Genomic DNA, 17,438 nt, shown 5'->3' on the forward strand with positions numbered 1-17,438 from the left:
GCGGCGTTCTCCTTAAGAATCACGGGACTGAGCTGGAGGGACCCACACAGCACCGAGCGCGGCCGTACGGCCGCCATCTCCCCGTCCTCCCTCAGTCGCACAACCGGGCCCACGCGGGCCTCGTCTCGCAGGGGCCGCCCCGCAGTCAAAGCCCGTACCTCTGCGAGAACGCAGCCGCTAACGCGGGCGGAGGGAGAGCCCGCAGCGCGGCACGCACCGGGCGTTAACCGCGGAGCCGCCGCTGAGGAGGAGCGACGAAGAGCGGGACCTCGCCCGGCCCGCCGCCCCCTCACACCTTCGCGCTCCCCTCGCGCGTTCCCGCCCAGGCTAACAGCACGCCGCGCATGCGCAGCACGGCTCGCCCACTGCCCGTCCGGCCGCGGCGCGGGGCTACCGCGCAGGCGCTCCCTTCTCACGCACGCGCAGCTCGGCCCGACGTGGCGCAGGCGCAGCGCCGCGCGCGGGCCAAGATGGCGGCCGGGAGCGCCTCACGCTGGCTCGGGGCCGCCGCCGCCGCCGCCGCCGTCAGGAGCCGCGGGCCGAGGAACGGGCGGCTGCCGCTGGTCTGGATCGTCCGAGGGCTCGGCGCCGCGCCCGGCCCCGCCGCCCGCCGCCTCCTGCAGCCGAGCACCGGGTCCCAGCACGCGGGTGAGCGGGGAGGGGACGCCGGGCCGCGGGTGCCGGGGCTGCGGGCTGCCGGCCGCCTCACGGCCCCTCTGCTCTGCTCTGCTCTCCCGCAGGGACGAAGCGCGTTCCCGCCGCCTCCTTCCACAGCAGCGCGGCCCGCGCCAAGGAGGACTACTATGAGGTGCTGGGGGTGCCGCGCTCCGCCAGCCAGAAGGAGATCAAGAAGGCGTACTACCAGGCACGGCCCGGCGGGCGGTGCGGCGCTCGGACGGGATCCTTTCCAGCCCCAACGATTCCGTGATGCCGAGCGCTGAGCCTTGCCCGATGTGCTGCCCCTGCCCTGTGGGCTGTGCTACAGTGATTCTGTCTCTAATACTTTTTTTTCTTGTTCAGCTGGCAAAGAAATACCACCCTGACACAAACAAGGACGACCCGAAGGCTAAGGAGAAGTTTGCTCAGCTGGCAGAAGCCTACGAGGTAACGTGCAGCATTTTGCCGTCGTGAAAAGGAGTGAAGGTTGGAGCAGCACTTGGATGAGATGGGGGATATTTCCTCCTCTTATCTGTGTTTGAGTGCGCAGTGTCAGTGTGTTCCACTTCAGGCTTGAGCAGCTCTGCCCCAGTGCTGCAGCCCACGTTTCCAATGGAGCTGAGCATGCTTGCAGCTCTTTCAGTGTTTGCTTGCTCTTAGCAGTGAGCGATTGGCGTAGATGGGGAGGCTGTCGCTGCAGTGGAGTTACATCTTAAGTGAGCAAACAAACAAAGCAGTCAGCGGGCAGTGGCTCTGTGAGGAAGGGACGTTGCACTGTGCCCTGCTTCTGCTCTTCACCTTGCTTTGTGCTGGCTGTGCCTCTCATGGGCTTCCAAGTTGACCCAAGCATTCTCACCGCCAGCTTTCAATAAATATCTGAACGATCAGACATGTAAAGTAAGTTACTCTTGCTTATCGTGAACTGTAAGAGCTTGCCATTTTACTGATGACAAGGTAGATAGCATGGAAGAAGGAGCTTTTCATTAATTTATCTGATCACAAGAGGGGGATGCTCTTCATAGAATCATAGAATGGCCTGGGTTGAACAGGACCACAACGATATCTCATTTCAACCCCCTGCCATGAGCAGGGTCACCAACCCCCAGACCAGGCTGCCCAGAGCCACATCCAGCCTGGATCTTGTTCAGGATCTTCCTAATGACACAAAGGTTTGAGCAATGTAGTGTTGATAATGCAGACAGCTTGGAGTTCCCCTGGGGCTGCCTCTGTCCCAGAAAGGCTGTCCAGGGCTCTCTGGGTTGCCTGGGATCTGAGGAGAGCGTCCTGATGGCATTGTTCTTTTGCCCCAAGGTGTTGAGTGACGAAGTGAAGAGGAAGCAGTACGATGCTTATGGGACAGCCAGTTTTGATCCTGGTGCGACAGGTGCTGGTGCTGGGCGCCAATACTGGAGCAGTGGCCCATCGATTGATCCAGAGGAACTCTTCAGGAAAATCTTTGGAGAGTTCTCAGGATCCTCCTTTGGTGACTTCCAGAATGTGTTTGACCAGCCGCAGGAGGTACGAAATGGGTGTATTTCCTGACTGTGCAAAATGAAAGCCACAAAAGCTGGAGTGTGACACTGGGCTGTCGCAGAGTGAGCTCCAGCAAAGAATTTGCTTCTGAGATTGTCAGCATGTGAGTGTCCTGTTGTGTGGGTGGGAGTGGTTTTGGGAAGCCATGGGATGCATTCTCCACACCTCTAGAAGCAGTATTTTTTTTGTGAACTTCCTCTGGTGTTTACTCACAGATCAGTGCTGCCAAACAATTTCTATCATTGTAAGGCATCTTTCCTGCTCTGAATTGTTTTACATGTCTGCTTTGTAATGCAATGCTGAAAACCACAAAATGCCTTTTAACTATAAAACAAGCCTTCCAGCGTTGGATTTGACTGCTTAATTGGCTGAATTCTTCAACTTAATTGGCTTAACACTGCAGTAGAGCTCATTTTAAAACCTATTTCTTGTTCCCTGTACTGCAGCTAAGTGCTATTGAGCACTGACAACCTTGGTTCAGGTAATGCCTTCAGAAATGCTTGGCATTCAGTACTTCTGTCTTGAGTAGAAATGACTTTTCTGCGATAAACTCCCAGTTTTGTGCAGTCATCTTTGCTGATGATTTTCTTTGCTAAGTAAGGAGTTTATTGAGGAAGGGCAGATGCTTTCATTAGGATTGAAAGCCTCTACCTGTCCCTATTGCTGTATTCCCTTTAAATAAGAGGCTTGGACACGTTAAAGGCCTTTTCTAAGAACAGAAAAACACAACTACTTTTACTTTGCTCTTCTCTATTTTTAAGTCATTCCTTCTACAAAACTGGTATAATCATCACTGCCATGTTTGCCAGCCTTTTGTATCCCTTCCTATTTATATGAAACAGACCCTTTCTTCCCAGAACAAGGCAGAACACTTCTGAACGTGTTGTGCATCCACCTGTTTCTTCTCCCCTCCATTACCTGGATATAATTTAAGCAGAGTTTGATATTCAGCCAAAACCAATTCCAGTTTGCTTAAGATCCCCTCACACATTGGCTGGGGGCTGATGGCAGTGTTTCCTGTACAGTATATCATGGATCTGACATTCACACAAGCAGCAAAAGGCGTTAACAAGGAGATTGTGGTGAACATCAACGATGCCTGTGAGCGGTGCAATGGGAAAGGAAACGAACCTGGTACCAAAGTGCAGCGCTGCCACTACTGCAATGGCACTGGCATGGTAAGTCTTTCTTAAGAGCCAGGCTCTGCTGTGCTTGTCTTTCTTGGCACAAGTCGCTCCCTTCCGCAGTTTCTCAGTTACATCATCAGCTTATCTCGAGTGAAGCCAGGTTAACGTGGACTTGATGTCATCTTCACTAGAAGTACTTTATAAAATGTGCTCTGTCAAGCTAAAAGCAGGACTGGGTCATCTGGGACTGTGTGTCCAGTCAGCCGTATTTCTGTGATGTAACAATTCTGAAATGACCTGGGACTTAAATAGAATACTTTGAATTGAGGGGTGGGGAGAGGAGGAAGGCAAGGATAGCTTTAAGGTAACCACTGAATGAGAAGTTGCATGCTACTTAGAGTAAGTAAAGAAATAAGCAAGCTTCAGTCTTCAGATTTCTGTGCTTCACAGTGGGAACTGGCAGTCAGTCTGTGACCAGAGTAGGTTCCTGCACAGAAAGGGAATAGCTGGTCAGAGCAGGAGGCAGGCTTCTCCCTCTGTTTCCTCTTGTATTTCAGTCTGAGGGGTGGCATTCATAGTTGGGTCCATAGCTTAGTCTCTATAACAGTTTCCTGGACAGTGGCTGTAGCAATTGGACAGATCAGTATGATGGGAAAAATGGGAAAAGGTGTTTCACCAGAGATGTAACGACCAAAGGATCAGAGCAAGAGAAAGGTGCCATAAAGGAAGGGAAGAAGGTTGCTTACCTGTATCAGAAGATTCCAGGTTCACAGGGGAAAACTCCACCAAGGAGGGATCTCCAGAAAGAAATCCTTCCTCAGTGGCAGTCAGCCCTTAAATGGGGTCTAAGAGAGGTGCAGCCAGGCTCTGCCCCTTGCAGTCACACAGCTGAATTGCCTTCACCTGTGCTCCCAGGGCTGACCAGGTCCTTTCCCCAGGTGCCCAATCAGTGGCTCAGGCCACAACTCAGTAACATACAGTGACAATAATTCATGAAAGTGAATTGTCCTTGGGCTCTTTAGAATACGGATGTTTGTACTGCCTTGTGAAACAGCACTGCAAGGAGCTTCATTCTTGCTTCTGCCTCAAATCCTAGAGGTGAAGTGTTGTCTCCCTTCACCTGGCCATGACACGCTTGCTCACAGTTGTGATGGTTTTCAGTGGAAACCAGAATATGATTCTGATATGACAAATGATCTGATCCAGCTTCTCACGAGCAGCATCTTTGGATTCTGAGCCAGTTATCTGCTCCACCCCTATGCTGCTATCACTGAACTGTATGATCATTTGTATGACCTGTTTTTTTTCCCCCCCACTAGGAAACAATAAACACAGGCCCTTTTGTAATGCGATCTACGTGCCGAAGATGTGGAGGTCGTGCTTCCATCATAACAACACCATGTGTGGTATGTCGAGGAACAGGGCAAACCAAACAGAAGAAGACAGTGATAGTTCCTGTGCCAGCTGGTTAGTGTTGTATTTGTGTGCTGCTATCTGTTATGGTGACCATAGTTATTTCTACTAGGCTAGCAGCAAGGCACTTGCCTGTAAAGTGTGGATTTCTCTGCCAGCTATGGGTGTCAAAGCAATGTAAAGATGTTTTGCTTTGGAGAAGTTATCTTAAGAACAAAGCAGGCTGATAGCTTGGCCATTCAAAGTGTGTATGAGGAGAAACTTTCTGACCATGCGTTTGTACGTGGTAGATAAAAACGTTTTCCCCTTTTTGAGCTGAAGTTCTGGTTCTCCTATGGATCCTACTAGACAAGTTTTGAAGAGTGAAACTTCCAGAAGATTTTGTCACCTTGCATTTCTCCTTGTTCTTGATGAAATTGGTGGGGATGGGAATCCTGAAAGCCTTAGCTTAGCTCAGAAAAGTTTACTGTTTGCTTTTGTCAGCAGGGGGAAAAAAAAAAGGAGAAGTGGGACTGAAGACTTGATGCCTTGAGACTGCCCTGGTGGCAGCACGTAGTTCTCCAATAGCTTGTAGAGGCTGCCCAGTATGCCTCAGGCTGATGCGTTTCCTGGAAGAATTCTGTAGGGATTGAGGTTATGAAGCTGTGTAGGGGTGCCCCTCTGCTTGGGGGCAGCAATCACCTCTGAGGCACAGCTGTGTGCTGCTGCATCTCCTGCAGTGGGGCTTGCTGTGCTTTCCACTCGCAGGTCTTGCGTCTGCTCCTCAGGTGCTGCTGAGGTGGGATGGCAAGGGATCTGAGCAGAGAAGCTGTAGGAATTCCAGTAGCATGTGGATTACAATGCAAGATAACTTTCCCCCCCTCTTTCTGCTTGCAGGTGTTGAGGATGGGCAGACTGTTCGGATGCCTGTAGGCAAGAAGGAGATTTTCATTACCTTCCGGGTGCGTATTGTTACAGTGCAAGCTCTTCCTGTTACTAAGGCTGTTATTCATTCCCTTCACAACTGTGTGGGAAGTCTGAATGGGGGATGGCAGGAGAAAGAGCAAGTGATCCTTTGAAACAGCTGAGGTAACACGATCCACGTGAGCTTGCAGAAGGTCTGCATTGTAATGTTCAGTCTGCTCCTCAAGAGCTGTGCTGCTCGTTCCAGGGTGAGGCCTTTATGGTCACATGCATCAAAATGCAGAGCAGGTTCTCGACGTCTTGAGAGTTTGATGTGGAGATCTGAAGGAGCTTTCTGCTTGCAGTGCCCAGGAGGGCTGCAGGAATGCACACAGGAGGCTGGCTGGTCAAGTGTCTGCAGATTTGCATTAAGTGCTGCTTTGCACATTCTTTGTAGCTGGGGCCCTCTTGTCCTGCAGGTATCCTGTTATATGCACCTCTGTCATTGAGAACTTTTTTCCATTACCTTTGTGGTGCAGGAGAATTTAATTCTCTTCCAGCCTGTGAAGCTACTACAAAAGTTCTTGCCTTCCTCCTCTGGCTTTCCTTTTTTCAGGGCCCTGGACAAGACAGTGTCATCTTTGTCTCTGCAGAATTGTACTGACTGTAATGAACTAACAAACAGGATTAGTGGGGGGAGCTGCTGAGATAAGCAGACACTCCTAAATCTCTGGCTAATTATAGTTATGTAACATCTGTGTTTTTACAAAAGACTGAACGTGAACATTAAGCTATACCATCCATAATAATGACTAAGAGGTTAAGAACATGACTATAGCTTTCTGGTATGTTTTCTGCTGAGATCTTTCAAAGCAGTTTACCTTGTTAACTTCGTATTGTTCTGCTCACTGTTTTGTGGAATTACCTGCTTTTTAGGTTCAGAAAAGTTCAGTGTTCAGAAGAAATGGAGCAGATATCCATTCAGACCTCCTTATTTCAGTAGCACAGGCTGTTCTGGGAGGGACAGCCAGGTGTCAAGGCTTGTATGAGACAATCAATATCACGGTAAGTACTGTTACATGGAAGAGCTCTGGCATAAATCAGTGTGAGCCATCAGAGCCTTCTCCTTTTCTGTAAAGATGATGCAAGTCTCCTGAGTCCATCAGGATCAGGTTTCAGACTTGTTAAGGATTGAGTGTCAGGTAGTTTGTGACCTGCCTTGGTCACACCTTCTTTACAGCTCACTGTGTAGGGACATGGGAAGGAGGGGCTGGATGGATTGCTGGACAAATCCTTCCAATATCTACTAAACTGTGCTAGGTTCTTTTCCTCTGTCCTGAAAAAGCTTTTCCATCAGTATTGACTTCACTGATGGTGTCCAGCTGCACATATGTACCAGATCTGCCATCTTACTTTGAATCTTGCTAGAGAAATAGTTAATCATTATAAACATGTAATACCTATATACATACATACAGTGGAATAATGAATATGACACCTCTGTGTTCACAGATACCCCCTGGTATTCAGCCAGACCAGAGAATTCGAATGAGTGGGAAAGGCATTCCCAAGGTTAATAGTTATGGCTATGGAGACCACTACATTCACATAAAGATAAAAGTTCCTCAGTAAGTAATACAAGTTGATGTGAAATCTTAAGCTGTTTGCAGAAAAATCTTGCTCAGGAAGACTTTATGAGGATTTCTCACTGCTTTATCAATGTCTGTTTTGAGTCTTCCTTGGACAGTGACATTAACTTCTCTGCTTTTTATTCTAATGTGAAGTAGATTCTCTTTTGTAAATGTGATTTGGCAACCCAGCTGTAAGCAATCCTAAATCCCAGAAATATGTAGATAGCCCTACACCTGTGTATGTGCTTGGATAACTGCCAGTTTCTGTCTGGATTCCAGTTCTGTCTGGCTTCTAACATGTCTGTGCTCTTAAACCTATGGTTTAGAATCCCTCAGGCAGTTGTTGCTTGACACTGACCACCCTCTGTTTGTGCAGCAAAGCAAACTCTTTAGCTTATGTTGTGCTAGTCAGCCAAGGAATTCATTCCCTGAGGTCTGCCCCTAAGATGTTCTATTGCAGCTCCACACAGTTCCTGGTGAAAAGCAGTGGGTCACATCTCCTGTCCCAGTGGGCTCATTTATAGATTGCTCACACGAAGAGCACCATAGGGATTCTCAGTGAATGCCAAAAAGTATTTGTCCTCTACTTCCAGTAGCTGCCTCTTGTGCTTACTGCCAGAGGAGACTAAGGAAATCTGCAAGTACATTTGTCCCTGAAGGCAGCCATTACCAGTGCTTCTGTCTTTGACCTGCAGGAGGCTGACAGATCGCCAGAGAGCCTTAATGATGAGCTACGCTGAGGATGAGACAGATGTGGATGGCACAGTGAATGGAGTCACAAATACAGCATCAGGTGAGCTGTGGGAATTGAGTGTCCCTTCCCCATGGAGCTGGCGTGGGGGTGCTCACTGCTTCCTGAGGGCTCGAGCACAGGAAGGTGAGCTAAGGTGGTGTTCAGATGGCATCAGCACAACCTGCCAAGCATGTTATTTTAGAAGTCATTTTAGTATGATGCTAATAGGCTGCAGCATAAAGGAAAGTAGCAGCCTCTTCCCAGGAAGCATTACTCTGCTATTCCCTGGGCAAAGACTTTGTGACCAAGGAGTAGGTGCTGAGATACTCCAGGGTCCCAGTGAGATCTGGTGAGTCTCACTGCAGTGATGGATGCCTTCTGCTGCCTGCTCTCACCCCTATGCCAGTAGTAACTTCTTCATTGCAGAGGTGGAGAAGGGAAGGTGCTTCAGGCCAGCTCTCTGCTGGAGAGAATCTGTTCTTCTCAGTGTTTGTTTCTGACTGCAGTAGGGATATTTCTCCTTGAAAGCTGAAGAGGAACATTGCTGTCAAGGTTGCTCTGAGCCATACTCTGTGCACATGAGAAAACCTTGGATAGAAATGTTCACTGGTGCTGAGTGTTGGCTTTAGTCAGCAGACAGCACCAAGCATGGTAGGGATCATGAAGTCAACTTGGAGCTTTGTAAAGCTGCTTTTTCAGCTCCAGATTAAAAACCTAGATCCAGCCATTGTGTCTCAAGTTTCAGTGGAGACCTATCTGGCATTAGTAGCAGCTGTTCTGCTCACAAAAAAAGCAAAGTCACTTCTGAAAGGCTCTTGGCAATATCAGGCTAAGTATCTGCAGGTAGGCTAATAATCATATACAGAAAGAAGAGTTGAACTCACCTAGCTGATAAAGGAGCTCCCTGCTCACACAGCACCCCTCAGGAAGCAGCCAAGGTCCAAGGGATGCTCTCCCTTCAGTGGCTGGTCCTTATATGAGCCATGGGGGATCCACCCTACCCTGGGCCCACCCTTTCTGGTCACATGAGGAGCACAGGTGCAAACGATTCCTGTGCCCCCTGGGCCAGCTGCACCCCTTCACCAGGTGTTCAATCACCAGTTCGAGCCATGGCCTTACAGTGCCCTTACAGCAACTAAAGACAAAATATACGTCAAACAGTCAGGCAAGGCAAAGGTTTGGTCTTTTCTACTAGCAAACCAATGTTTTCTTTACTCATATTGGAACAGTGAGCTTTTTAATGCCTGTTATACTGTGGTTTGTTCTTGTTTGAAAACAAAGAGGGCATTTATGACTGTGTGCTGCTAGGCAAAGGAGTCTGTCAAAGCTGCCAAATGATCTCGGAAACTCAGGTCCTCTCTACATCACATGCCAAAACCTGAGGACGTAGGCTGAAGTTCAGGATATTGGAAGGTGCAATGAACTGTACTTACCCATCTTTTGTGGTGCTTTGATAACACAAAACTTAATGGGATTGTTTTTTCCACTGCAAGTAAACATTAATCTTGAGAGGAAGGGCAGAGATCTCTTAAACACAATTTAGCAGCAGCAAGTTGGATTAAAAGCAATGCCAGTAGTTTGCAGTTCAGAGGCAGGCTGCTGCTGAATGCTCATCCTTGTTCAGGGAGGCAGAAAGTACCCTGAATGGATGGAGGCACGTTGTGCCACAGGCCTGAGGATTTCACAGCATTGCATCAGTCAGCTCGAGAGACAGCTGGGGGAGGCTGGGGAGGGCTGGGCTTTGTGTTCTCTGTAGCCATTTCTCAGGGCAAAAAACTTCTCAGGGCTTTTTCTAAATAGGAAGGACTTTCTGGCTGCTGCCAGAAAGATTCCTTATCTAAGCACTTGTTCTGAAATACCTGTAGCCCTCTTCATTTTAGCCTGAGTCCAGTTTCTCTTTGATGCATGAGAACGGCTTGTGACAGGTTCCCACTGTGGTTTCACACTGCTTTGCCCCAGTGATGACACAGACAGTGAAGCATGGGGAGACAGCCCTCAGTGTCAGGGACCACGAGTGTAGGTCTTTCTCTCATTAGGTGACATCCATCTGCAGTAAAGTCACCAACTTGCTCTCACTTCTTCCACGTTTGTGCCCAAAGCCTGTCAGGCCCTTGACTTGAGTGTGCAGCACAGGAGTTCCCTTGCTGGTTGGAGGGCTGGGAAGAGGGAAGGGACCGGTGTCGTTCTTCTCTCAGAGTTTTGGGCTCCAGGCTTTGCAGCACTTCTTTCACTGTAAGTGCTCCCAGTCCTGCAGCTCGCTGCCAGGCACAGTGCTGGTGGTCACTCATGGTCAGAGGTGTCCAAGTGTGAGGATGCTGGCAAAACCAGCTGGCTTCACCAGTCTGGAATAACTCTCTCCCTTTGTCAGGGGTGTTGGCTGCCGGTGGGAGGTGTAGCAGCCTGAGGAATGTATCTGACTGCAGCCCTTTGCTGTTTGTGTCCAGGTGGCAGGGCCACGGCTAGTGCTGACAGGCCTGAGGCTGAGGAGAACAAGGAGGGATTCCTTTCCAAACTTAAGAAAATGTTTAGTTCCTGATACCCCATCTGAGGTAGGAAGCCTCTTGTGTTTTGTTGTCGTCTTTCCTCCACACTAAGCAGAATTTGCAGTTCTTGAGAGGTAGAGGAAGCAAAAATACAGCATTGCTTCTTACTTAGCCTCAGGCCTTCCAGCCACTGATGAGAGAAGCCCTAGCTGTCCTGCATGACCTGGAGGGAAAAGCCAGAAACCAAACTGCATCGTTGCTGCACCGAAAGGGGAGATGCTGGATCCATCCACAGGGAGGTGGTTGGCCTCTCCTGCAGCCCTGCTTCCTGGAAGCACCTGCCCCCTCAGTGCACTACCTGGCTCAAAGCACCGAGGGTGTTTCTGTGAGCTGGTGAACCAGGGCTGGGCACTGCTGCTGCTGCTGCCGTGCAGGAGCTTGCTGGGAGCCACAGATGGGCCCGCAGTGCCTCCAGTGCTGCTCCTCAGGCTGGACTCACCCCTACCGTGGGCCGATGACAGCACCAGAAGCTGCCAGGAAGGATCAATAGTCGTGGAAAGCACAACAAAGCCCGCATCACACAGATGAGCAGTGTTGTAGTTGGGGCTCAGCTGCCTTCTAGTTGGTGCTGGGGTGATGTGAGGGAGCTCTGCAGGCTTGAAAGCATCTCTTCAGCCATAGCAGACTGGTGTTCTGGATTCCAGGGTCTCAGCTCTGCTTCCTTTCACTGTCAGCTCCGAGCTCATCTTCACAGTAACTAACAAAGCGTGACTGCAGTTCGGGTGTGAGGTGCTCACTCCTGTGCTTGTGAGGCAGTCTGGAGGAGCTGTGCACTTCAGGTTGATGCACTCAGGAAAACCTTAACATTTTGCTCGCTTCACTTGCAGGGAAACGTTCTACTGGAAACTGAGAGCCAGCAGCAGCACATCATCCAAGCAGTTGGGGATGAATCCTGGCAGCAGGCACTGGAGAGTGAAGGATGTCAGTCAGTAACACACTGAGAATCCCAGCTGGAGAGGCCACAAACCACTGAGGCACCAACAACCATCGTGATACAGAAGCAACCCACTGTCCTGGGAAATGGTAACGAAGGAAAATGCTTTGCAGTAATGGGGATATTTCATGAGGCTGCTCCACTGTCCCTGCTGCCACTGGAAGTTTATTTGTTAATAATAGTAAAAAAAAAAAAATGTTTAGAATCCAAAGCAGTGGAAATGTGAAATAAAAACTGTCCATCGAGCACAGAGCAGTTTGCTGTATGGAGCCTGAGATTGCTGCTGCTCACTCAGGTGCCCTTACGAATGCTAGATGTGCTGTGTGAACTCGGCACCGTGTATTTTCTCCTGGGAGGTTTGGTGCATCAGTGACTTCTAACGCTGTCTTCATGACAGTCTCCCTTGTGCTGGGCCTGTTGGAGCCCAGCTGCCCAGGCTTCCTCAGCAGCTCTGGGGGTTCTTAGTCCTGCTGATCTCCTGCAGTGATGGAATCTGTGCTTCGCCTCAGGTTTCCTTCCACACCCACCCCAATTAACTGAAGTCACAACACAGACATCGTTGCTTCTGCAGGGGTGAAAGTTAATCACCAGCCTCTTTGCCAGTTTGTCCAAACTATTTTATTACATTAGCACAACACCCATAGCATAAATGATTGGTCAAAAAGTCCTTGTTCCTACATGTGTGAGAATAGAGGTGAAGTGGATCACTCCTTCCAGGCAGAGTTGAGCTCTTGCAGTGAGTATTTCCATGGTTAGTGTAGCCTGCTGTTTGCTGTCCTGTGCAGGTACCATCAGCCCACAAACTAATGGATCAGTTAAACGAGAACGTCGTAGTCTTGCCCTTAATTTGCTGAAATAAAGCACGCGTTGCCTCCTGATTAAACTGTCTGTAAAGTGATTCTGTATTCATGTAAATAAGATGGACTTGATAAAGATATTTAACACGTGCTGTGCCTTGCTGCCTTGTTTACTCTTCACACCTCCTTCCTCTGCTGGTTTGGCTGTTACTAGGGCTGAGAGGGCAAGGCTAGATTACAGAGCATCTGTGTCATGGCTGCAGCTCACTCTTAAGCACAACAACAGCCACGTCCCAGAGCTCTAATCCAAATGATACCTTTGGGAGATGGCGAGGAAAGCTTCTTAAATGAGTCTTAAATGTTGGACAGTGTAGCAGAAGTTTTACTCAGCTAATGAGGTGGTGTTTGAAATTGGTCCTGGGAGCATAGAGGCCAGGCTGCAGCTGCTGAGAGCTGCCTAGCTTGAGGAATTAGGCTGTCAGCAGGAGCCTGGCAGCACAGCTGCTGGGTTACACAGCACAGCACCCTCAGCGCTGACAGTGAGGCTAAGGACGCCTCTTTGGCAGGGCGATGCTAATGCAGGGCACCATCTGCAAGTGTGCTGCTATGCCTGCTGGCTTACCTGTGGTGCCTGAACGTGGTCCATGGAGAAACAGGAGCTGCTTTTGGGTACCTGGAACGCCTGAGAGAAGGCACTGACTTTCTGGGCATAGAGCTGCTGACAGCTGAGTGCACCACATTGTGCTTAGAGCTGCCTAGGAAAAGTGATCCTGAGAAATTAAGCCACCACCCCATAGACAGGAAAACACCCCAAATCACTGAACACCTCCCTGAAGATAGTGTGCAAAGTAGTGCTTCTCCCACCTATCTGGAAGCAGGCTCCACCAAGCAGGGTGGACACAAGCACAGCAAAGCTCTTCCTACCTCTCCTATCAGCACACTGCTCCTGTAGGGCAGCCCCCAGGCACTAAGAGTCAGCTGCGTGGCTCATGGCCAGGTTCCTGCTATGGCTGCAGGAGCTTGGGTGGAAGACTGGAGAACAAAAGGTCAGAAAGCAGCCTTGTTGTCTGCCAGCCACTGTTGGAAGGTGCGGGCCTTGGGGTTGAGCTTCATGGTCAGCTCCACATTGCGGTCTGGCTTCAGGGCATAGAAACGGAACATGTCGGCCAGCTCCTTTGCCCCAGGGAAGCCAAGTTTCTCGTACTCCTCTGGGGTGATCTGCAAAGAGAATTGAGGAAAAAAAAAAAGGGCAGAGTCTGCTGGGGCATTTCCCTTACAGCATGCAGGGGAGCTGAAGAGGACCGCGTTAATTTACACTGGTGAGGAGGGTTTGCTGTTGTTCAGCAAATCTATGTAGTTAAATTTGTGTAAAGCGAACGGCAGCCCTGTGGTGTGAGGGCACAAGAAGGGGTGTGTGGGGAGGAAATCATGCAGCACAGGTGCTCAGGCACATTGCACCGAGCCGGCTGCCTCCCAGACCCACAGCCATTTGGCAGGGCAGTGTCAGCGAGCCCAACCTGCTCAGTGCCAGCACAGCCGGTCAGGGCTGGGGGTCAGCGCAGCCACCAGGAGCTCCTTCCTGCCCCAAGGCACAGCCATGGCTGAGCCCCTCTAAGAACACTGCTTGGGGTGTCTGGGAGAGCCCAAGCACCCCAGGCTGCCAACTGGTCCCACAGGACACGCTGTCCCTGTCTGAATCACTGTTTCTGCACTGTGCTGAAGCATTTAGGTGGTCTGGGAAGAAAAGGACTGCTCGTCTGTCCCTGGGAGAGGAGGATCTACAAAGGGCATCAGAGGTTTCTGTCCTCGAAGCAGAAAGCTGCTGCGCAACCTGCCTGTTTTAACAGCTGCCCCAAGCACAGCAGCACAGCCAAAGCACAGAGAAACAAAGGAAAGCTCAAGGGACACTGAGAGTCACCGTGACAGTGCAGAACAGAGAGGCTCTGGGGTAAGAGGTGCTGAAGGGAGAGGCAAACAAATACCTTTTTTCTAAGTGCCCATCCCCAATAACAATCACCCTACCCCGAGAGCTGAGACCTCACGCTTCCGCTATCCCTTAGTCAAGCAAGACCTGCCCAGGCACACCACAAATGAGTCATCACAGTGACGAGGCAGTTTTGGCCCTAGCACGGACTCCAGCAGCACACGGACAGCAGGACGCATCCCGGACCGAGCACTGGGCTGCAACAAACCCATACATGGGGCTGTCAGGGCCCTCCACCCCAGCAGCTCTTGATGCTGCCACCAGGTGAGGAGCTGCAGCTGTGCCAGGGCAGGGGCAGCAATTTGCTGCAGCTGTCCACGCTCAGACCATCAACCAGAGCCCATCCTGTTCCATGCCAACAGGAGAGGCTGTGTGCGCTCCTACGCTACCACCACAGGGCACCCCACTGCTGGAAAGGCAGGGGACCATCCACCCACTGCCCCAGCCCCTTCTTCAAGGCAGCCTGCAGGGCTCTGACCTGGGGTGAGGGCTTCCCTCCACCTCGAGAGCATCGAACACACCGAGGGACGCTTCCTACCTTGGAGTCTTCCACGGTCTTGCCTGTCTGCTGGGAGAAGGCAGCAGCGTACTCTGCCACAGTGAGCTTGCCAGCGCTGAGCCCGATCACCTGGCCTATGTACTGCTCTGGGGACTTCAGCAGGCTGAGCACGATGGGCCCCAAATCCTCCACCGCCATCCCATCCATAGGGGTGTCCCCCATGGGCAGCCCTGTAGGGGAGAGATTGATTGCAGTCAGAGCGCTGCCAGGGAGCCCAGCTCCCAGGATGCACAGCCCGAGATTCTGGCACTCTGAACACAAGGTGAGGAAAAGCCAATGCATTGGCATCCCAAACCACAGGAGCACACGCTGGGCTGAGCAAGGAGATCACTGCCCCTACAGCCAGAGCAGTATTGTGACCTGCCTGGAAGTGCAGCCTGACCTCCGAGCTCTGCAGGTCACAGCACAGGGTGCTGCGGTACCCCACGACACCCTGGGACCTGCAGAGAAGCCCCCAGCACCTCACACACCACTGAGGTCTCACTGTCTTCTTGCAGACCTCCAAACAGGCCCGAAGGACCACAGGGCAGCCACTTGCTGTTGTCAGACCAGGACGTGCCCCTTTCCCTCCCCATCACTCCGCAGTGGTGCTGTGAGCACCCTTGCAAAACACCAGCCAATAAGACATCATAGCACAGGCTGCTGCATACGTTTGTAGCTCAGATTTTTAGCTCCCATGCAGAGGAGCCCACGGAAGGGACAGTTTGTCCAGCCCAGGGAGCACGGTGCTCAGCGGGAGCACTACAGATTGTGGGCTGGAGGTCCCACCTTACCCAGTAAAAGCTTGTCTCCTTGCGGGGCCTTCTGGGGCTTGAAGCTGGAGAGGAAATTCTCATAGTAGAACGGCAGCCGGATGGTTGTGGTGGGCACATTGACTGTCCGGAAATACTCCTCCACCTCCCCTTTGCCATCGAAGTGGAGCACCTCCAGGCGGCCCTTGGTCAGCTGCTTCACGTTCTCCAGGCCGCTGTACACCACGTGCTGCAAACCCAGGCGCTTCGACAGGTCAGCCAGCCGCCTTCCCTGCATGAGGCCACGCCAGCCGTGAAGAAGGGCACGGCTCCCTTGGTGCACATACAGGCTCTCTCTTTGCCCTCCGTTGCACTGGGCAGCAGGGCAGTGCCCAACACGCTCCTCAGCGCCTGCTATCCTGAGTTGGCAGCTGGACCCAGACCTGAGCACAGCAAGCAGCCTGACCCGGCCAGGTGGAGCAGAGCCCTCTGCTTAAATCCCCCTGCAGCACAAGGACCAGGAACCTCTGAGCTCCTCCACCAAGGACCTGCCATGGACCCCCATAGCAAACCTTACCTTCCAAAACCATAAGCCTGCCCTGGGGTGAATCCCTCCCATTGGGAAAGGCTCTGGGATTTCTGATTCCACAGCACGTTTTGGCCCCAGTGCCGCAAAGCTCAGCGGAGCTCAGGCAGCTGTGCCACCCCGGGCAGAACTACACACCAAACCTTATGGCATCCGACTGCTTCCCTGAGGGCAGCAGATCTCGGAGGAAGCAGGGAGGAGAGCCCAGCCCAGCACAGACCGGGACCCGATTCCTTCGTGAGCCCTCGTGCCTCTTCCAGCCCGGACGCCCGCACGCAGGACAAGGCTGCACCGAGAACCACAACCGGGCACCGCACCCCGACACCGCGGGGCCGCACCGCGCTCCCAGGCCGTTCCACGCGGGGTCCCGGTTAAAGCACGCCGATACCTGCGCGACTTCCTTCTCCTTGCTGCAGTGCTCCCAGAAGTTGGTCACAACGAAGGCTCCGTGGGCGCCCGTCAGGGCCTCCTCCAGACTCCGCTCGTCGTCCTGGTCGGCCCGCATCAGCTCCGCTCCCCGCCGCCGCAGCTCCGCCGCCTCCTTCCTGCCGGGGCTGCGGGTCACAGCGCGCACCGCGAACGCGCCGTCCTCCAGCAGCGCCCGCGCCACGGAGCCGCCCTGCGCCCCTGCGGGGAGAGCCGCGCGGTAAAGCGCCGCACAGCGAGGAGCCGCGCAGCGGGGAGCCGCACTCACCGGTGGCTCCGAACACCACGATCAGCTTCTTGGAGGTCATGGCGAGCTGCGGGGCGAGAAACGGAGCCCTCCTCGGCTGCGCCGCTTCGGGCTCGGACGGCGGGGCTCGGCGAGACGCGCACCTCCGGCACCGCTCGGCTGCGCTGCAATCTGCGCCGTTCGGTCGGCTCACGCCCCGCTCCGCCCCGATGCTTTCCTTCGGCTCCGCCCGGATACGTTCGGCTCTGCTCGGCTCCGCTCGGCCCCTCCTGGCAGTACCTTCGGCTCTGAATAGCGGAGCTGCTGGTGGGATTGGGGCGGGCTATGGGATGTGCAGCTCTGTGGGCCTCCGATACAACGGAGCAGTGACCCAGCCGGGGTGTGTCCAAAGCACAGCACGCCCTGCGCGGCGTTTCAAATGGACACCACGAAATAGAGCATATAGACCTCTCTGCGCTATGGAATCACAGAACAGAAGGGACCTCTGGAGCTCCCCCTCCTAAAGCAGGGTCCCTACAGGAAAATGTCCAGGTTGGGTTTTGAGTATCTCCTTTTCAATACCTCATTTTGAATGAGCAGCTTTCTGTGCAGCTTGCGCCGGGCTCCGGGACCCTCAAAGTAAAGGTCTTCCTCCTGTCCATATGGCATTTCCTAT

At 52.3% G+C, this 17,438-nt stretch overlaps 2 protein-coding genes across 4 annotated transcripts; one reads left to right on the forward strand and one right to left on the reverse strand.

Annotated features, from left to right (window-relative positions):
- The first annotated feature begins 344 nt into the window (after window positions 1–344).
- On the forward strand, window positions 345–12,400 carry DNAJA3 (DnaJ heat shock protein family (Hsp40) member A3). 3 transcript variants are annotated; one of them, XM_025155347.3, is made up of 12 exons: window positions 345–648; window positions 741–865; window positions 1,021–1,104; window positions 1,969–2,175; window positions 3,216–3,368; window positions 4,637–4,784; window positions 5,607–5,671; window positions 6,549–6,677; window positions 7,125–7,240; window positions 7,939–8,036; window positions 10,421–10,525; window positions 11,347–11,365. In XM_025155347.3, exons 1-11 carry the CDS (start codon window positions 345–347, stop codon window positions 10,510–10,512), a joined length of 1,521 nt encoding a protein of 506 aa, XP_025011115.1. In that variant the 3' UTR covers window positions 10,513–10,525; window positions 11,347–11,365. The 3 variants fall into 3 exon arrangements, with proteins under 3 accessions (XP_025011115.1, XP_025011116.1, XP_015150167.1); XM_025155348.3 differs by lacking the exon at window positions 11,347–11,365 and adding an exon at window positions 10,632–11,310; XM_015294681.4 differs by lacking the exon at window positions 10,421–10,525 and having other exon boundaries at window positions 11,347–12,400.
- On the reverse strand, window positions 12,049–16,969 carry NMRAL1 (NmrA like redox sensor 1). Its single transcript, NM_001030645.2, has 5 exons — window positions 16,805–16,969; window positions 16,499–16,737; window positions 15,567–15,816; window positions 14,773–14,963; window positions 12,049–13,468 (listed from the first exon to the last, which is right to left on the reverse strand). Exons 1-5 carry the CDS (start codon window positions 16,842–16,844, stop codon window positions 13,298–13,300), a joined length of 891 nt encoding a protein of 296 aa, NP_001025816.2. The 5' UTR covers window positions 16,845–16,969; the 3' UTR covers window positions 12,049–13,297.
- Window positions 16,970–17,438: the final 469 nt, after the last annotated feature.

The sequence above is a fragment of the Gallus gallus genome, chromosome 14 (assembly GCF_016699485.2).
Source record: "Gallus gallus isolate bGalGal1 chromosome 14, bGalGal1.mat.broiler.GRCg7b, whole genome shotgun sequence".
In the NCBI taxonomy this organism is placed as follows: domain Eukaryota; kingdom Metazoa; phylum Chordata; class Aves; order Galliformes; family Phasianidae; genus Gallus; species Gallus gallus.